The sequence below is a fragment of the Prionailurus bengalensis genome, chromosome B2 (genome assembly GCF_016509475.1).
Source record: "Prionailurus bengalensis isolate Pbe53 chromosome B2, Fcat_Pben_1.1_paternal_pri, whole genome shotgun sequence".
NCBI lineage: Eukaryota > Metazoa > Chordata > Mammalia > Carnivora > Felidae > Prionailurus > Prionailurus bengalensis.
In genome coordinates, this window is record NC_057349.1 from 144,560,498 (window position 1) to 144,581,797 (window position 21,300).

The 21,300-nt window shown below is 42.8% G+C and overlaps 1 protein-coding gene and 1 long non-coding RNA gene across 9 annotated transcripts in view; one reads left to right on the forward strand and one right to left on the reverse strand.

Moving 5' to 3' along the window:
• Positions 1-688: 688 nt before the first annotated feature.
• Positions 689-1,300, reverse strand: LOC122490160. The gene is made up of 2 exons (XR_006299103.1): positions 1,187-1,300; positions 689-975 (listed from the first exon to the last, which is right to left on the reverse strand). It is a non-coding gene; the product is annotated as an uncharacterized LOC122490160 (long non-coding RNA).
• An 81-nt stretch (positions 1,301-1,381) lies between these two features.
• The window catches only part of MAP3K4 (mitogen-activated protein kinase kinase kinase 4), a 113,348-nt gene continuing 93,429 nt past the window's right edge, over positions 1,382-21,300 (forward strand). For all 8 annotated transcript variants that reach the window (XR_006299101.1, XR_006299102.1, XM_043592701.1 and 5 more), the window contains exon 1: positions 1,382-1,875. Coding sequence is in view for 6 of the 8 variants with exons in the window: in XM_043592701.1 (XP_043448636.1) it covers positions 1,736-1,875 (140 nt within the window). In the remaining 2 variants the exon portion in view is untranslated. The remainder of the gene's footprint in view (positions 1,876-21,300) is intronic.

Genomic DNA, 21,300 nt, shown 5'->3' on the forward strand with positions numbered 1-21,300 from the left:
TGCCCAAATCATTTAATCATCTTCCCCAATCTTGGTAAAACTGCATTGTCCTCACAGCCCTGGGTAGCTCAGTAGATTAAGCGTAGGACTCTCGGTTTTCAGCTCGGGTCTTGATCTCATAGTTCCTGGGATGGAGTCCCACTCTGGGCTCTGCACCAACAGTGTGAAGCCTGCTTGGGATTCTCTCTCTGCCCCTCCCTCACTTGTGCATGCACACACTCTCTCTATAAAAACAGCATTCCCCTCTCCAGTCTTTCCCAGCTGACATCTGCATAGCCGTTACACTGGCTGGGATGCTATATGCTCGCTTTTTTTTCTTTTTTCTTTCTCTTTGCCTTGCTTAACTAGGATGTTAGCTCGACCAGGAAAAGATACGGTCTGTTTTGCTCACTGCTATATCCTCACTATCTAGTACAGTTCCTAGCACATATATGCATTTGATAGGTATTTGTTGAATGAATGTTGTTGAATAAATAAAATGAATGTCAGTACAGACTACCGTGATACAGTAGATTGACGCAGAAATTTCTGGAAGGTACTTTGAGAGAAATACAGATAATTTCACAACTGCCTTTAAATATGATCATATTTAAAGTTTTCTATCTCAGCCAGTTTTCTCACCAACATTCATCCAACGTGTGTTTGACATATTCGAGCTCCACCGAATTAAGTTTTAAAAACCAGCACGTTTGAATGAACAGAAATATACTTAATTTTAAAAGATGCTGATTTTGAATTTACTCTGGACTTCACCCTGTGGGAAGTTTTGTAAATATGTGCAACTTAAAACTGTGAAGCCCCAAGTCCTCTCCAAGGGCACAGGATGCACTGGAATTTCAAGAGTATTGCTGTAACTCTGAAGAAATCTGTAGAATTCTTTTCTCCACACCATAGCAGCACTCCCGCTAGGGTTTCCGGAAGATCAAAACCACCTTGTGATACTGAGGCGAGGTTAGATCAATGTTCTTTTCTGCCCTGTTGATAAGAGGGTAGCTTTAATGCTCTGCGTGTCCCGAGACTTTGTTTAGTCTCAGAAACCCGAGTTTCACGTGCAGGCGGAAGACTGCACGTTCACCAGTGCGCCCCACCCTCCCCCGGACTCACGGGACCCTCGAAGCCCGCAGGCCCGCGTGTGGGTACTGAGCGTCTGCGTTGCACTGCGCCCTATTTCTGAGCATGGCATCACCTTTGGCGGCGATCCATTTGCTAAAGTTCACGGCGCCCTTCAAAGTCTCCGGTCGCCGCCTAATCCGGGCCGCGCGGCCCCTCCCGGGGTCCCCCGCGCCAGCCCCCCACCGGCCGCCCCGGGAGCAAGGGCGGGCACGGCCCAGCGCACACTCCCCGCTAGCGAAATCAGGCGGCCGTCGCGGGCCCCCGGCCCCCGGCCCCCGGGCCAAGTGGCCCCGACGTGCCTCCCGGGCCGCCGCCTCGGTCGCCCACGCCGCCGGCCCCCGGCGCCGTTCCCCGCGCCCCTCCCCTCGCCGGCTCCCCGCCCGTCCGCTGCCGCGCCCGCCGCCGCCGCCGCCGCCGCCGCCCTCGGAGGCTTGTCCCTCGCCGCCCGCCGTAGCCCGGCGCTGGCCGGTCGCCGTTCCCAAGATGGCCGCGGCGCGAGCGGCTCCTGCGGCGGGCTAGAGGCGGAGGCGGAGCCGAGTCACTCCCGCACTTCGGGGCTTCGGTTCCCCGCGCCAGGCTGCAGCTTACCGCCCGCCGCGGCCATGCGAGGCCCCGTGCACGGATGAGAGAAGCCGCCGCCGCCGCCGAGCTGGTCCCCCCGCCCGCCTTCGCCGTCACCCCCGCCGCCGCCATGGAGGAGCCGCCACCGCCGCCGCCGGGACCGGAGCCTGAGCCCGAGCCGGAGCGCTGCCGGGCGGCGAGGTGAGTGGGGCTGCCGCAGCGGCCCGGCGCCGAAAGCGGGTCGCGTCCCGGCCTGAGCTCGGTCGGAGGCCAAGGGGGCGTGGGGGCCTGCGCTTCCCGCCAGGTGGTGAGGACAGCATCCAGGCTCCGCGGCTGGGTCAGAGGGGCGGGGTGCAGCCCTGGGACCGAGGGCACCGCGGCCGAGTCTGCCGAGGGACCCCTGCCCGAGACCGCGGGGCCGCCCGAGCGTCCAGCCCGCCGGCCCTCGCTGCAGCTTCGGTGCCCGCCCGGAACGCGGCGGGGCCGGGAGCGTAGTGGGGCACCCCTGGTCCTGCGGGAACTGTGACCTCGCCCCCGCCGCCAGCTTCAGACCGGGGGCCGCGCAGAAATTGCTTCCATCGTGGCCAAACGAAAAATGCTCCCTCTCCTCTGCTCCAATTCGAGTGAAGAAGTAGACACTCGTGAAGCAGACACGCACTGGCGGTTCCCCTGCGTTCTCCTCCTGCCCTCCCTTTGCATCCCCCCTCCCCCTTTCGTTTGCTTGCCGTCTTTCCAGTGCGAAACTGCACTTCGTCTCCGCAAACAGGCAGGTTGGTTTCCCTTCCTGAGGGCCCTTGACCGCCTTCAGTAGTAGCATTGTGCAGATTGTTGCTCACACGTGCACGTAAAGTCCAGGATTGATTTCTGTAAAACTTTGCTACCGCCTGAAGCTCTAAGATGGAACTTTGGTACCCAAAGCATTTGTTGCATTCTGTGCCTTAGAGACTCTGTTAATTCGTTTCATGTCACCTTTTTTTTTTTTTTTTTTTCCTGATTGGGAAGTCAGACTCACCATAACTAAGAATTTACCTCTTGTATTGCCTGTGTTTGTATGTTCAAACGTCCTCTTACCCCCTGTCCTTTGCATCCCAGAGTAAACTTGCAAACTGCTGCCCCCTGTCCCTTATAGTGAAAATACCTGCCGAGTTCCTCCTGCATTACTGTCTTGCTCTGTAGTTCCACGAATAAGGCGAGTGTCTTTAGTTTTCCTGCTTCAAGACATTTAAAACAATTTCTGTAGCTGTAGTTAGAACTGAACACAGGCGCCATATTCTTGTTTGTCGACCAGGTCAGCCCAAACAGATTTGTTTTATTTTTATAAGTTGTGAAAAAAAGTCATTCTTCGTTTCCCTAAATTCTGAGATACTTCTGTGAACTTTTAAGGAGCAGCTTCTCTAAATAATAGCACATGGTGTAATGAGAATTCATTTTGTTCCTTTTGAATGCATCTAACGTTTTTAGAAGTTTATCAAAAAGCTTATTGTATGAATTTGTTAGTAGGTTATCTTTGGGCATTTTGACTCATTTAAGTTTTTCTTTAAGAATAATAATAATAGCGAGGGGCTCCTGGGTGGCTCAGTCCACTAAGCATCAGACTCTTGATTTCGGCTCAGGTCAGGATCTCGCGGTTTGTGAGGTTGAGCCCCGCATTGGGCTCTGCACTGACAGCAAGGAGCCTGCTTGGGATTCTGTCTCCCTCTCTCTCTGCCCCTCCCTCGCTTGTGCAAGCACTTCTGCTCTTTCTCTCTCAAAACTAAATAAACTTGAAGAAGAAGAAGAATAGTGAACACTCATTAACTACTTGAAACGTGCCATTTTCTTTGCTTCCTTAATCCTTACAACAACCCTATGAGGTAGGGCCTGTTATTTCTCTTTACGAATGAAGAAACAGAGACACAAAGGTTAAGTGTCTTGTCTAAGGTTTCACAGCTAGTTGAACTCAGGTCTGGTTGCACATTACACAACCTTAAACACCCTGAAGAAGAGGCGTGATTTTTTTTTAATTTTTTTTAATTTTTTTTAACGTTTATTTATTTTTGAGACAGAGAGAGACAGAGCATGAACGGGGGAGGGGCAGAGAGAGAGGGAGACACAGAATCTGAAACCGGCTCCAGGCTCTGAGCTGTCAGCACAGAGCCCGACGCGGGGCTCGAACTCACGGACCGTGAGATCATGACCTGAGCTGAAGTCGGACGCTTAACCGACCAAGCCACCCAGGCGCCCCGAGGCGTGATTTTATTACCCAGATGGGCAGATCAGAAGTTTATAATTCTGTGTAACGGTACTTTGGAAAGAAATAGATGTGATCCTTCTTAGGTAAAAGTAAAGAGAGAAGTGGAAATGTGCTGCAAAGGGACTGTTTCGCCAACTATAAAAAGAAACCTTGATTTTTCAGTCAGGTTTTGGTCTGCCTTTGTTATAATAAAAATAGGTCAGGATAAATGGGCTTCATCCAACTTGAAGTGAACAGCAGTGTGCAGAACAAGAAGATCTTAGAAATATTTTTCTTAGCAACATTGCAGTTAATTTTACAATAGCAAATCTGTAAAACAGATTATTTGACAAAGCTGTTATTTTGTCTTTCATACACCATCATTGTCACCACCACCTGTTCAGTATACAGAGCTGACCCCTGACGGACTTACTGTAGATCATTAGGACAACATGCTTCCAGGATTCTGCAAGTATTTATTTGGACTGCTTTTATTTATGTTTGTAACGATTTTAAAGAAGCTCCATATGCATATTCAAAATGACAGATGCCACATTTTAATCCTGGAGACCAATGACGTGGTGATTTGTGCTGCCAAGGTAACTGGTCTGGGGACAGACAGAATAAAACTCTTCGGCCATCTTTGTTCGTGTACTTTATGTTAACATGTCATTTTTTAGGAAGGCTGTTCTAATGCCCAGGTCTTTTGCAGAACTCAGGTCTGCACATGTTGGCCAGCGCACCGCCGTGACCGGTGCCAGCCCTGCACATCTGCTTGGTGTGTGCTGACGTGAGGGTCACACAGTCACCAAGGAACACAAAACAGGTTGAGAGGTGACAGTGCTAATAGTTGTACTGCCTACAGGCGGGCACCGGGTAGTTCTTGCCCTTGCTTCTGATAAGGAATTAGAAGGGTGGCAGCTGTTCGTGATTTAACTGAGAAGTAAACATGTCTTAGAATTTTTCAAGCTTCTGGGTCATTTGTAGGAAGATCCTGAGATTATAAAGAGAGACGTTAAAAACAATTTGGAACAATTTACTTTTGGGATTTCTTGAATCTGCACTTAAAAAAACACAGAACTCGGATATTAAGGCTGATAAAAGACCGCTCCTATCTGTAACTTTTCGTTTAGAATATGTATGTTAAAATAGCCTCATTGTTCCCACTTCTTGACCTTGAAAAGTGCATGTTACGTGAACTTTAAAATCACTCTTTTTTAAGCCAGGGTACCTTTATTTACTATTTATATAATATGTTGCCATAAGTTCATTTGAAAAAAAAAATGGGTTTCACTACAAAAGAGTTCTTGAATCTTGTGTCCCTTCTCTCTCTCAACTTGAATGTCCCCTTTGAGCCTCCGTGTTCCAATCTTGACATTGGAGGTCACCTATCCTCCCTAGCGAAATCCACCTTCTGGTGCAGCTGCAGACTGCCTGGGCCGCCTCAGTGATGGGCGTGGCTTGAGACCATTACAACGTTAGATCCCATTGGTGGGGGTGGCTTCCGGCAGAGAAGCAGTGACCGTGCAGCAGCAGCAACAAAGGGCTCCAGCGAAGGCAGAAGCTCTCTCGCGTTCTGAAATGGGGACAGCTAGTCTTTCAAGAAGGACTTTGTAGTTCCCTTTAAGTGTCATATTGTTGGAAGTTGCTTCTACTTCCTCCCGTGTCTTCTCTCGGTGTCTTGTAAATCTTGTTCTGAGCTCTAACTGAAAAATGGGGATATAAGGATTTGACTGCTTACTGGATGCATTTGCTTTAATAACTTCCTGGTACTTAATAATTCCTCATTCCTCAATGATTATCTCTTTACTCATAGCATTCTGTTGTCTCAGCCTTCTTACTTGACTCGGCGGTGTCCATTCCTTTTGGAGACATTTGCATGTTGCCTAAAAGTAGACCATTGGAAATAGTTTCTTTAAAGAGAAAATAGAAGAAATGTCAGAAAAGGAGTTTGGGCAGTGACTGCTGTGGGTCTTTTTGAGCTGGCATTCCCTTGGCAGGATAAGTTCCAGGTCCTGTGCTTCAGCCCCTGCTCAGCTTTGTCTCCACTGTATTCTTCTTGCCTATAGAAAGCCAGAGTACAATTAGGAAGTGGATTGGTGAACATGACATCAACAAGGGAAATTGGTTGAATGATCTTAGCAACTCATGTTAACAGGCCGGGGAGGTTGGCTTGTACCTCCTTCTTCTAGTATGAGAGGCGTGTGACAGAGTTTTACTCGTAAGCTTTCATTTCCCTAGACTTTGCACAGGCTGCTTTTTTCCCCTTCTCATCACTCACTTCCCTCCGCTAGTTGCGTTATACTGTGTTTGTTTATAATCTTCAGTCTTACTTTAATTAGACTATGACAGACTTTGCTTTTCTGGCTATACTTTGAGGTATGTTGTATCCTTGTCCCTTAGAGACATTTGTTTAAAAAAACCCTCAGTGCTAGGTTTTTAGTAGTGGTAAGTCTCAAGGTCACCTAACTGTCTCCACCCACCGCATAACCCACCCCCCTGCAGCCACCCCCCACAAAGAATCCTGGGCATACTTTCTGAAAAAGGTGTGGCAGTGGTTGCTGCTTTCATAAAATGCTTTTTGACTCTCGGGAGTATTATGTTCAAAAAAAGATCATGATGGTGTGTGGTTTTTCTGGATTTAAATCATTAAAATGAAAAAATTTAGAACCATGTTAGAATTCAGTGCCGCTATTAAAACCCCCGCTTTTTTAAAAAGAATATTCAGTGACATGGAAACATGCTCATGATAGAAGTCCTTCCAGAAAAGGCTTTATAGATAAGTGGGACCTGAGTACCTGGTTTTCAAAAGATTCTCAAGTAGTTCTGATGTTTACATACCCATCACTGCATTCAGTAACAGAGTAGGAAAGCTTTTTGCAGAACATAGCAGCCAGAACGTGAGGTGGCTGCACAGCTGGTATGTATTTCTCCGCCAGTGTGTCTGTCCTTCCTTTGCCCTCCCTCTTCCCATTGTCCTCTCTTTCTCTATTGGCTCTAGCTCCCTGCTTCAGGTTGGACCTGCCATCTTCCTCCGTGTTCTCCCTGGCCGTAGGGATGGATACTTGACCCAAGCCGGTTCTTTGGAATTGGAGCTGGAGGAGAGCAGTGCTCTTTTTAATAACTATACATATGTGTATAAAATAACCAAAATATATATAATTTGGAGTTCTGAGCCTGGAGCTGGCTCCCTGAAGCTATAGTCAGTCTCATGGAGAAGTACTTTGCTTTCAGGCAGTAACATTAATCCCCAGAGAAAGAGCAGAGAGGTCAAAAGGGCTCTTTGGTCAATTTCTTTTTATGCTAGGTTTACCCCCATTTTTCTCTTGATTTGAAATGTGAGTTCATAAATTCTCTGTTTTTGCTTAAATTATGAATAGTTTGAGTTGGGCTTCTTAATCCTAACTAATGCTCAGTATAGATCCCATTTTTAAAAAGTGTGTACCTACATAGAAAAAGGATTGAAAGGATACATACTAACTTTTTCCTAAGTTTTTTATAATTACCATGTTACATGTTCTTATTTTATAATAAAAAGCTAATTATAGAGCCTAAATGCTTAACTAGTACATTTATAATTTTACGTGTCCTTACTTGGAATTGTTACTAAAATTGGAATTGAGGAGATTCTATATTTTACATAAAGAGAATATGGTTGCCAGAATTTAAATTAAATTATTTTAATTACTTAAATTTTCTTTTTTAAAACGTGTTTTTAGTATCTATGAACTAACTGCACTGACTATATCGAGATGGTTTTCTTTAATTACCTCATCCTGGGTAACAGAATTTGTAGGTTAGAAATAACATGAGCAGTGGGGCGCCTGGGTGGCTCAGTCAGTTGAGCGGCCGACTTCGGCTCAGGTCAGGATCTCACGGTTTGTGAGTTTAAGCCTGCATGGGGCTCTGTGCTGACAGCTCAGAGCCTGGAGCCTGCTTCAGATTCTGTGTCTCCTTCTCTCTCTGCCCCTGCCCTCCTCATGCTCTGTCCCTCTCTCTCTCAAAAATAAATAAACATGAAAAAAATTTAATAAAGAAATTAAAAAAAATAACGTGAGAGTGACAAAAACACAGTGTTTGCTTCATGATAGTTTCCATATTTTTAGAACTATTTATAATATATATCTTTGTCATGTATATTATGTTAAAATGCCTTCCCCTCTCTAAGAGGCCTGTGCAAAACCACTGTGTTTTCAAAAGAGCATTATTCCTTTGGAAAGTAGGTGTGGTAGGTACTTTCTTGTATCTCACAGACCTCAGACTCATATAATGGAGTGTAATTTGCCATAGATATTTATTCACTAACAGCATAGGCAAAGTGAGAATTTGTTTCTTACCTGTAAGAACATTCATTTGACATATTTTGCAGACATCAGTGGAAGTATTAGTCTCAGGGATCATTTGGATGCCAAATGTTTATAAAGTAGCAGGGAAAGCTATTAAGAGGATATTAGGCATTCTGTCAAAAGCATTTCGTAAGTGGATTTGATTTCAGCATAATTTCAGAAGAAATAAGCCTTCTGTGGAGAAAAGTGGGTACTAAGCTTTAAAGCTGATCAGATTTGATGTTTTCAGTGGAAGCTTTTTGTGCATGTGAGCAGGCTATTTGAGGATACTGCTGAACTGTAGAATGTTCTGAATAGGGCTTCTTAGAGGACAGCTAGTTGGGAGACGTAAAATTAATAGAAATTGTCAACCTTTTTACTCTGTCAGTGGGAATATTTTGGAAGGAAATTTAATACATGCATTATTTTTATTGTGCCATTAAAAATCCTAAAGTCTTTTTATGTAGGAACCTAAAAATGTCATTATAACTTGATTTTCTTTCGTTCTTACTCAAATAAGGAATTAAGCCCTTACAGTGCCAGTCTTACGGGTGGTAGGACTGTTAATATTTATTTCGTCCCACCTCTCAGTCGTTGCTTGTAGAATTACAAGAATTGGAGCTGGAAGGGAATTTGGAGCCGTGCCCTTCATTTTAGAGGTGAGAAGAGACACCTAGAGGGGCGACTGCCTCACCAAGGTTACAGTTGAGGATCCAGGTCTCCAGGCTCTTGCTTCCCTTCCTTTTATGTCACACTGTGCTCCCCCGGTTAGGGTCCAAAGCTAAAGGTGCTCTTCAGCCACCTGACTGCCGAGGCCAGCATCCGCTCATACCCACGTGACCAGTTACTCGGCAACTGGGGAATACTGTATTTTCCGGATTGATCAGAGTTTACAGCATACAGCAGTGATGAAAGATTCATTTTCAGGGAAAAATGCACCTCCCCCCCAAACTCCCCCAAACTCGTTGTACACACCTTTTTTTTTTTTTTCTCATGAAACTTTAAGTTCACAGAATAAAGAGGAACCACTGCTCAAGCCTTTTTAGTTACCTTGCAGTTCTTTTCTGTACTCAGCCTCTAGATTAAGCAGACAGTAAGATTGTCATTTCTTTTTTTTTTTTTTTTCTTTTTTTTTTCAACGTTTATTTATTTTTTGGGACAGAGAGAGAGCATGAACGGGGGAGGGGCAGAGAGAGAGGGAGATACAGAATCGGAAACAGGCTCCAGGCTCTGAGCCATCAGCCCGGAGCCTGACGCGGGGCTCGAACTCACGGACCGCGAGATCGTGACCTGGCTGAAGTCGGACGCTTAACCGGCTGCGCCACCCAGGCGCCCCAAGATTGTCATTTCTGTTCTGGGGTAGTGATATTGAAACTCTGGCCGTGACTGTGACCTACAGTAAGAAATAAATTTTACAACGGTATGTATATGTTATATAAGTGAAATAAAAATTTATCAGGTAATGTTTGGCCTTATATGATACACTCTGATAATTCTGTTCTGTTAAAAAAGTTGTTCACCATGATCCATTAAATTGATTTTATTACCCACAAATGGGTTGTGACCCTCACTTTGAACAACTACATGGCTCTACCAAAAATAAAAAAAGGTGCTGTTGTACTTTGTCCCTTGTCCCTTGAGATTAAGTCAGGAGAATGGCACAGCGCTTATCCACTGAGTGATAGTGGTGACGAAGGTGGGCGAGGTTAGGATCTGAATATTTCTTCCTTGAAAACAGTGTAATTTCCTCAAGTTGAGAGTAAGAACACATCTTACCCTGGCCCTTCCGGGCTGTTCTCTTGGTTGGTTATCCTTAAAACACAGCAATTGTAAAGGGAGGTTTAGAATTTAGGATTAATTTTAGAGGAAAATTGAAGTTGGAATATACGAATACCTTTGATATTTTATTTTTCTTTAAAACACTGATCTGTATTTACATTTTTTCAAATAGAGTGGCCCCTAAGTGGGGAGAAAATCCTATTTTCCCTTCCCCTGCCGTGTGTGTGTGTGTGTCTGTGTGTGTGTGTGTGTGTGTGTGTGTGCGCGCACAGCAGTTTTCAGTACAGTGAAGTATACTTAAAAAAATTTTTTTTTAACGTTTTATTTATTTTTGAGACAGGGAGAGACAGAGCATGAACGGGGGAGGGGCAGAGACAGAGGGAGACACAGAATCTGAAACAGGCTCCAGGCTCTGAGCTGTCAGCCCAGAGCCTGACGTGGGGCTCGAACTCACGGGCCGCGAGATCATGACCTGAGCCGAAGTCGGCCGCTTAACTGACTGAGCCACCACCCAGGTGCCCCAGTGAAGTACACTTTTAAGAGAAGACGGCCTGGAGAGTGGAGAGTTGTCTTTTGCCCTCTCTTTACCCTGTTAGTTATTCCTCTTGCTCAGGGTCTTCTCTTCAGCATTACTTACTTCAGAGTCAACCTTTCCTTGGCCCCCTCCTCCTGTCCCTTAGGTTAAATTAGGTCCTTTTGTTACAAGTCCGCATAGCCCTTGTACTTGGCCACCGCAGCGTGTGTCACATTTTGTAATGAGATATCTGTGAGCAGGTTTGCTCATTGTGCCTTGCCTTCCCCTAACGTTAAGCCCCGTGCAGGCAGGGACATGGTTTTGTTGACTTTTATATCCCACTTCCTGGTACCGCATCTAAAGGTTAGTAGGTTTCCCTGATACCTGTCGGACGCAGGCGACAGTGAATATGTTGGTTAGAGTGGGAATTTGGTATTAGATAGGCTTTGAATCTTACCTTTGATTGTTAGCTGTCTGCTCTTGGGATGTTATATAACCTCCCTCAGACTCAGTTCCTCATTTGAAAAACAGAAGAGTAGTAGCACCTACTTGCTACGTTAAGATTCAATGAAATAATGGCCTTTTTACATAAAGTGCTCCGTATATACTAGGTATCATGGTTACAGTTCTCTTTTCTTCCTTTTTGGTTTAAAATGAAAAAAGGGGAAGTCCACTGTAATTAATTTTCTTAAAAAGCCATCACAAATGGCTTGGGGACTAGCTACTTTTAAAAATAACTGCAATCATCTGCATTACCCAGGAAACATTTGTTTTTTTCTATGTCTGCAGAAGTCAAAGAAGGGAGAAAAAGGATTTGGGGACCTGATTTTTAAAAATTCTTTCTTTTGCTTCACTTACTTGATTTATTTAGCGTATTATTCCTAAAGGTGTTTGGGATTCTGACTGTCCTTCAGAGGGTCTTAAAGCATGGTCTTGGAATCAGAAATTTTTTGTTACTGATTGAATAACTTGTTTAGGTTAGTAGGCACAGCTCAGTCTTTTTTTTTTTTTTTTTTGAAGTTCTTTTTAGTTGTTTATTTAACTTGACATGTCTATAACTTAGGTCAATATTAGTCTTTTTTTTTTTTTTTTTAAGTTTATTTAGAGAGGTGGGGAAGGGCAGAGAGGGGGAGAGAGAGCATCCCAAGCAGGCTCCTCACTGTCAGCACAGAGCCCAGTGTGGGGCTCGATCCCACAGACCACGAGATCAAGACCTGAGCGGAAATCAAGAGTCAGACGCTTAACTGACTGAGCCGCGGAGATGCCCCCAGTACTGTTCATTTTTTAAAATGCTGTATGCTGTATTCAAAAGTAATAATTTTCAGATTGATCTAGCTGCCTCCTCAGAAAAACAAATACAATTTGATTAATAAAACTAATTTAATCAGCCAGATATCTCACTGATTATAAAAGCTGCGTATCTATTGTGTCTGAAAAATCTGAAAAGTATAAAGAAGAAAGTAACTCATCATAATCTTACCACCTAAATATAGTTACCATTAACATTTTAGCATTTATTTCCTGGGCTTATCTATGTGTGTGGTGTCTATGTGTGTGTGTGACACACATACATAAATACATATATACATATACACACACACATTTTTTTCTCCATACAGTTTATCTTCAAAAGCTACCATATCATGAGCACCCTCTTATGTTGTAAACATATTTAATGACAGAGTATTCCTCTTTATGTATATGCCATAATTTAATTGTTCTTTTTTTCATTAAAATAATTTTTTTTAATGTTTTATCTTATTTTTGAGGGACAGAGACAGAGTGTGAGCAGGGGAGGAGCAGAGAGAGAGGGAGACACAGAATCTGAAGCAGCTCCAGGCTCTGAGCTGTCAGCACAGAGCTCCATGCAGGCTTAAACTCACAAACCGTGAGATCATGACCTGAGCCGAAGTTGGTTGCTTAACCGACTGAGCCACGCAGGCGCCCCAGTTATTCTTGAATTGTTTTATAATACATGTTTCCACTTCCTGTTAATGACTTGATAAAAATCTTTATGTAAACTTTTAAGTATTTTAGATTATTTCTTTAACATAGATCACTAGGTCGTAAGATATTTAGAGTTTTAAGACTCTTGAGACGTCACCACGTTTCCTTTTAGAAGGTACTCAGTTGTTTTACTCATACTGATGTGAAAGACAAAATGCACTGGATAATCTCAGTTACAAAAGCGTAGTTTACAAAATTATGAGTTATGGATAGTTAAGAGAAAAGAGGTTTCTTACATGAAACATTAGCTCGCTAACAGTCTTCTAAACAAAAGCCGTAGTCATCCTTCATCCGTGCATTCAGTTCTAGGCAGTTCTGGTTCTGCTTGCTGTTTACTTAGTAGTTTTATGAATCCATCTTCTCGACTGGAGTTCAGAAATCCTGACTCAGTCCACTGGTATGGTCTTAGAGCTGTTGAAACATGCCATCAGAAGCCTGTACCCAAAAGTACCTGGCACAGTCCTTTTCCCCAAGCTTTGGGACAGCCCTATAGCCGATTGCAAGTGCTTTCTGGGAAACGACAGAGTATAACAAAAACCTATCTGTAGGTGATGGGAAACTTGACATGACTCTGGTTAATTTATTACTGCTAAGTTTCAAAAGTATAAGATCTAGTGGGGATTCATGATAAGATTGAGGCAATGGATAAGAAAATTTGGTTGTTTCTGTGGCATGCAAAACAAGATAAAAGTCAGTCCAAAAATCTTTAGATAAAATATTTATAAACATAATGGTTAACTGTCCTGTCAAGAAAGAGTGGGTATTATGTCTAATTTATGAAAACGGAAAACATTTAATCTTTATAGAGAAAAAAGATCTTCACAGGTAACATATGATAGTCCAGATATAATAATATACCAACAATATACTAAATATACAGTTAGAATATTCCAAGACTATATCAAGAATACCAAGTAAAGAGATTCTGTAAATCTGGAACAGGTCTTAAACATCTATGTGTATTTATAAAATTCCACAGGTAAGTGATAATGAATTTCCATTTGAGAACCACTGGCCCAGATAATCCTAGATTCAAATTAAAGAACTTGGGACAGGGGAGCCTGGGTGGCTCAGTCAGTTAAGCGTCCAACTTTGGCTCAGGTCATGATCTCATGGTCTGAGTTCGAGCCCCGTGTCAGAGCCTAGAGCCTGCTTCAGATTCTGTGTCTCCACCTCTCTTTGCCCCTCCCCCACTACTGCTCTGTCTCTCTGTCTCTCTCTCAAAAATAAATAAACATTTAAAAAATAAAAAAAAATAACTTGGGACTAAGTGAACAATATAAAAAACATACCTGAATTATGCCTGAATATGGCTGTTGTCTAATATCCAGCAAAGTAGGTCCAACACTCTGATCTGAGCGTGTCGTGGACAGTGAGGGCGTTGATAATTCTGTAAGAACTTCTCCTACAGCAGGCCATTTTTGAAATACTATGACATCTTACCCAGACGAATTTAACCTAAGCATCTCCTCTGATTTGGTAACTCATCAACATAGTGACACATCAAATAAATCTTATTATTTCTAGCACCTCTCCTTTTACAAGAAGAAAAAAACAAATCCTTTGTGATTTTCCAAGGCCCCTGTGGGAAATCTCCAAGACAGTTATAGGTGTAAAAAAATATACTATTTAGGATTTAATTTTGGGAAGGCAAGTATAGAAAGTTGTCAGGAGTTCTGAACACTTTGGTTAAGATAGGATTATGGCTTACCAAGAAGTGATGCGTGAGTATATATTTAACCAAAGTAACAATAAAGATTTTCAAAGTAAACATAGGGGGTGCCTGGGTGACTCAGTTTCAGCTTAGGTCATGATCTCGAGGTTTGTGAGATTGAGCCCTGCACTGGGTGGGGCCTGCTTGGGATTCTCTCTCTCCCTCTCTCTCTGCCCCTGCCCAGCTTGTGTGATGCTCTCTCCCCGCCCCCTAAATAAATAAATAAAATTTTTTTAAAAAGTGAACATGGGCGTAACATGATTGATTGTAAAGGACCTTTCCTGCACGAGAAACTTTTGCTTTCTTAAACAATGAAGAACAGTTCAGGCAGTTACAGTATGGGAGTGTTCATTAATGGAGAGTGTCTCAAAGAGGAGGGAGAAAGCTTGTTTTATGAAACATGGAAATCATAGAGGAAGATAGAGGTGGGTCTCTAATAGGCAAGGACATGGTGGCCCCTCAGGTTAGCCATTTCTTGGACCACAAAAGGGTGGAGGGTTTCTTATTGATTGCTCTCATCCAGGAGCACAGAGCTCAGATGAAACTGAACAGTTTTCACAAGTGTTATGTGTAAGTGCCCAGCTCACCGTGTTTTATTTGTAACATTGAGTATCTTCATTTGCGTCAAGTAATTTGAAGTAATTTACTTAATTGTGAATATCTGGACATAACTTTTACAGGCTCTAAAAAAACTCTAAAGAAATTTTTTTTTCTTTTTAAAAAGTTGCTTTGGTTCATAATTATTCACGTGCTTTTGCTCTTGGATAGACTTCATTTTTGGCTGCCTAATGTTCATTTAACTTACTGAAATGAACTTCTAAATAGTATTTCATCAAATATAAGATGCCCTTGATTGTCAGATGCACTATGATTTTATATATCACAAGGGAAAAAATACTGCAATTAAACGATGACACAGTGCTTTTTATATCATTGTAGGAAGTAGTGTAATATCAGAAATGTTAAGATGTGGAAAATGCATGTTTTAAAATCTGTGAAATAGGGGAAGGTCTTGACTCCCATTGTTTTTAAACTTGATGTGATATATATGGTGGTGTATATACAGAGGAAGCTGCTGGCTTCTACATGATTCTGATAAATTCATGAAGAGTATAAAGGAAGTGGGATGGGGTAGAAAGAAAGTGGGATGTAGTTAATTTTTGTTACAGAAAATTTGGAATAATCTCAGTCTACCAGTGGGAACTTTTGTTGTGTAGCAAACTGGATGCTGACTCAGTTCTCTGATGTTTCTATTCCAAGAGGCTGTTGGTGATCTTAATTTAACCAGTCCTTTCTTGGACTTTTAGGGTGTTTCCATTTCTTTTCCTATTATAAACAACGTTATGGGCATTCTTTTTAGCTCAATCTTTTTTTTTTTAAGTTTATTTATTTTGAGAGAGAGAGCGAGCGAGTGTGTGCACATGTGGGGGGGGTGGGGCAGAGAGGCGAGAGAATCGCAAGCAGGCTCGGTGCCGTCAGCACAGAGCCCGACGTGGGGCCCCGTCTCACGAACCGTGAGATCATGACCTGAGCTGAAATTGAGTCGGCACTTAACTGACTGACCCACCAAGGCGCCCCTTTTTAGCTCAATCTTTATGTGTATCCAGGATGTTTTATTAGGATAAAATTCTGAAAATGTAATTGCTGTATCAAAAAAATATGCTTTTATATTCTTTAGTTACAGTCTGCTATCCTTTAAATACAGAATTTTACATAGTGAGTTTATATATAAGGGAGGCAACGGTACAGGCTGTTGGCAGAATTTGGTCATACAGAGATGAAAGAGAGGCCAGTTGACCCATTAGGCAGGACCTGGTCAGTTCTTCAGGTTTTTTTTTTTTTAAGTTTTTTAATAGTATTTCTTGTTGTATAATATAATACAAATACTTGCGTATGTGTGAAATGGGTAGCCTGATAAATTATCCAGCAGTGCACGTGCTCTGATGTGAGATCACCCAGGTGAAGACGTAGACAGTGAGCAGTCTCCTAGAAATCCTCTCTGGCCCCCACAGAGCCACTTTTCTGCCTCTCCCCATTACCTGGACACTTGCAGATATTTTCCAGCTTTCGTGCAATATGATGTTTTGTGAAATTCACCTGTGTGGTTTGTTTTGGGTAGTCGTGGTTCTTTTACTCTTGATGCTGTAAAATATGTAAAATGTTCTGTTGTGTGGATGTATCACAGTGTATGTATTCATTATTTTTTAACCATAGTAACCATCTCTTTTTAAATTAAAAAAAAATGTTTTTACTTACTTTTGAGAGACAGAGACAGAGCAAGAGCAGGGGAGGGGCAGAGAGAGAGAGAGAGAGAGAGAGAGAGAGAATCCAAAGCAAGCTCCAGGCTCTGAGCTGTCAGCACAGAGCTTGAAGCGGGGCTTGAACCCACGAACCATGATATCATGACGTGAGCCAAAGTTGGATGCTTAACTGACTGAGCCACCCAGGTGCCTCAGCCATAGGAACCGTCTTTAAGTGTGCAGTTCAGTAGGGCTTTATGTCCATTCATTCACACTGCTGTGCATCAAGTCTCTAGAACTCTTTTCATCTTGTAAAAGTGAGACTCTGCTCATTAAATAACAGCTTCCTGGGGCGCCTGGGTGGCGCAGTCGGTTAAGCGTCTGACTTCAGCCAGGTCATGATCTCGCGGTCTGTGAGTTCGAGCCCCGCGTCAGGCTCTGGGCTGATGGCTCAGAGCCTGGAGCCTGTTTCCGATTCTGTGTCTCCCTCTCTCTCTGCCCCTCCCCCGTTCATGCTCTGTCTCTCTCTGTCCCAAAAATAAATAAACATTGAAAAAAAAATTAAAAAAAAATAAATAACAGCTTCCCACCCCTCCCTTCCCACCCCTCTGGTCCCTGGGACCCATTCTACTGTCTTGTCTGCTTGTCTCTTTCAGGTTCCTCATGTAAGTGCAGTCATACAGCATTTGACTTTTTTGTGACTAGATTATTTCACTTAGCATAACGTCCTCGAGCGTCATCCGTGTCGCAGCATGTCAGAACTTCCTTATTAAGGCTGAATAATATTCCCTTGTGTGTATATGCCACATTTCGTTTGTCCATTCATCTGTCCGTGAACACTTGGGTTGCTTCCATCTTTTAAGGTTTGTATAATTTTAAAGATCTTTTTTTTTTTTTTTTAATTTTTTTTTTTCAACGTTTTATTTTATTTTTTTTGGGACAGAGAGAGACAGAGCATGAACGGGGGAGGGACAGAGAGAGAGGGAAACACAGAATCGGAAACAGGCTCCAGGCTCCGAGCCATCAGCCCAGAGCCTGACGCGGGGCTCGAACTCACGGACCGCGAGATCGTGACCTGGCTGAAGTCGGACGCTTAACCGACTGCGCCACCCAGGCGCCCCTAGAGATCTTTGATGTATATTGCCAAATGCTCTTCAGAAAACTTGTGTTCAGGGGTGCCTGGGTGGCTCGGTCAGTTAAACGTCCGACTCTTGATTTTGGCTCAGATCATGATCTCACAGTTTGTGGGCTTGAGCCCTGCATCAGGCTGTGCACTGTTAGCTGTTAGCACAGAATGTCTCCCTCTCTCCCTCTGCCTCTCCCCTGCTTGCTTTCTATTTTTCTCAAAATAAATAAAAATAAAATTTGTGTTAATTTTCACTAGGAACATGTGAGCTTTGTCTTGCCATTACAATGATCATTAAAAAAAAAATTTTTTTTAATGTTTATTCATTTTTGAGAGAGACAGAGTGCATGTGGGAGAGGGACAGAGAGAGAGGGAGATATAGAATCTGAAGCAGGCTCCAGGCTCTGAGCTGTCAGCACGGAGCCCGACGCAGGCCCAGACTCAAAAACCGTGGGATCATGACCTGAGCCAAAGTCGACACTTAACCAACTGAGCCACCACCAGGCGCCCCTACAGTGATTATTTTTAAGTCTTTGTTAGTGTTTTGATTACTTGTGAGGTTTAACTATGTCAATTGGTTACTTACGTTTCTTCCTTTTATGTCTTAAAAATTATTCATATATCGTTCTTTTGACTGTGAACTACTTGAGGGTAGTAACTATCATCTTAGACATTCTTTTTAGCCCTGAACTGTCTAGTTCTATGTCAACTACATGAGATGCCCAGGATATGTTTGGTAAATGAATGAATACATTTGTATGTGGTTGTATTGGGACCTCATAAGACTGTATCCTGATACAGGATAATACTGTCCTTATGGTACTTTTTGGTTTATGACCAGTTATGAAAACATTTCTGAAAGTAGTTGCATAGTAAACAGTCTCAAGTAGTATTTGATAACTAGACTCAAGTAACATTCGATTAGAAGTTATCTTTATTGTAGGCTTTTTTTTTTTTACATTTCTTAGGTTAAACCAATATGTATTAGTTTTTTCAAATAGGCAGCTTTAAATAAAAGTCATTTTGATCTATTACATTTCTTTTTTCTCCTTAGACCTTAGCCCATCTAATCGTATAATTGCCTACCCCTTTATTTTCTTTTAGGTAGAGTAGATAAGCTTGACGATACTATTCAGTCTAGGCTTAGGATCATACCATTAATCACTTTGCTGTATGGCTGTTTTTAATCCTTGTTAAGTACTCAACCACTAACAGTTTAAATATTTGGACAGTTTCGAAGAGAACTTATCTTGCCACATATGAGTGTCTGATACAAAGCATTTTGTGCAACTTTGACTGCTCTGGAACTTTTGAGTTATGTTCATCGAAGGCTATGAGGTTGTCCTTTGGTGTGGCTTTGATTATGCTTTTTGTGCCTCTTACTCCTTGGGGTGTTTGGAGCGGATGCTCCTTGGAGGATCCTAAGGCAGCTGTCAGAGTGAGAACTCTGACACTCTGGTGACTTTGCTTAGACACCTCGTGGGTGTGTGATTCCAGGAGTGCTTGTCGGGGAGTAAGTGAGGAGAGCCCCAAAGAGAAGGGTGAGAGCATTGGCGGGGGTGGGGGTGGGGCACAAACGAGTGGGGAGAGATGGGTACCAACACGCTTCCTGACTCACAGGAGCAGTCACTGTCCCAACAGTTTTGTACAAGGAAAGTCTTACGAAGAATTATAAAGGAAAATGCTTTTAAGGAAAGTTTCTTTGGCAGCATATGTCAAATAAACTCCTTTAGCGAGAGGTTCCCAAACAGGTGCTCAAATTATCAGCCTGTAGTGAATTGATAAAATGACAGGGTGGTGATGTTTTTCTATAAAATTACACTTATTTTCCAGGCTAAATTGTATGTTTTTGGAGATGATGGTGGCAGTAGATTTTATGTATTTTCTGTATCTTTTACTTGGCAAAGCAAAATGGTGGCAACCTCTTATTGTTTGGTTGCCTTTCAACACCTCTTCCCCCGCCCCCAGTCACACACTTAATTTTGGAAATCATGTCTTGAACTAAAATAAATAATTTAGAAGTCGTTTGATTACACTCACTTATCTGATGAAGTAGGATGTCGGAAGTAAATTGGGGAGAAATTCTTCTGGAAATATCAGAAACGTCTGCCATGAAGTTCAACTTCAGAGCTGAGTTTTTACTTTGTAAAAGAGTTTTGCTTGGCTCTTTGAATATCCAGAGGTTACTGAACAGGAAACCAAAAGGAGTATGTGCGTATTGAGGAATGATTTCTAAAAAGGGAGACTGGCTGGCCTGACTCTGTGCAGTAGATTTAAGAACCCCACCTTAACTGTAGTGACAGGTAGTCAGTAGTAGTTTGTGTCCTCATCCCGTTTTAACTATTAAATATCCTGTACCGTTTATTAATCTCCCTTGAGCCCGGCTCATGAATTAAGTGTCAGGCAGTGATAGGCCAGACCATGGGGCGGCTAGTGGTGGATAAAATGAAGACATGCCTTGACCTGATGACCAGGCCCTCTACGGGCCTTGATTAGCCCCAGGGAGCTTTGTGAGTTACAAATCTCCCCACCTTCAGGTTGAGCTAGAATCAGGGAGGCCACAAATTTCAGTTAATCCCACTGGTGAAGAGACCTTACGGTGCGTCCCCACACACATTTGCCCTTCAGCAGCAGCCAAATTTCAGGCTGACGCTGGCGGTCCAGGCCAAATAGACCCGCTGAACTCCTTGCCTCTTAGAATTCAGAATCTGCATTCACACTGACCATCTTCCCAGTTCCTCAGTGCGCTGTGTTCTTCCTCAGCTTCTCGCCTTTCCTAGATTGTTTCCTGGGTGTCAGCTGCTCCTTCCTGCCTTTTCCACTGGAGTCCTTCCCGAAGGCACTCCACTTGTGAATATCCCCACACTCCCCCAGACAGAGAGTAGTTTTATTACATAATAAGCATAATGTAAAATGTGCCTTGCCTTCAGGGGATTTATAATCTAGTTAAGGAGAAGAGATAAAATAATGGAAATTTGATAACTCATAGTCTGGTGCAGAAAAGGTGATAAATTTACACCTGCATCTACTTGTGTGCCATCATTTGAGTGCTATAACCTGCTGTTTTACGTAACGATGACAACAAGCTTGTAAAATAGATGTGCATTTTTCAGATGAGGAAAATGAGACTTTAAGAGACAGATTAGGTGAGAATACCTGGAGCTGGAACTCATCTGTATTTGTTATGCTTCAGAGTCTGTGGTTCTCTATCTTACGTGCTATGTCCTTAGGCATAAATGTGAAAGGACATGGTGAAGGATCTAAACAATAGCTTGTTTTAGCAAGAATACCACAAGAATGATTAATTGCCAAATGCATTATGCGGGAATGGGAAGAGGTCTCTTTAGGCTGAGGTGGGCATGTTATGTTATCTGAATGTATTGTGAGCGATTGCCATGTCAGTAAAAATATTAAAACATCGTTTTTAATTGGCTCCATCATACTCCTTTTTATGGTTATACCATAACCTATTTAAGTTATTACCAGTTTCTGTTTTAGATAGGACTGCAATCGGGGTGCTCTTGTAAAATTAACTTCTGAATGTAGGATTCAAAAGGAGTCTTTTGAACACTTTTAAGATTTTTAATATCTATTGTTAAACATTTGCTTTTGGGAAGATTGTACAAATGTACAGTGGGCCACAAATAGTACTTACTGTACTTTGCCCTCTGTAGCTCTGAGTATTATAAGAAGCCTTTACTAATTTAAT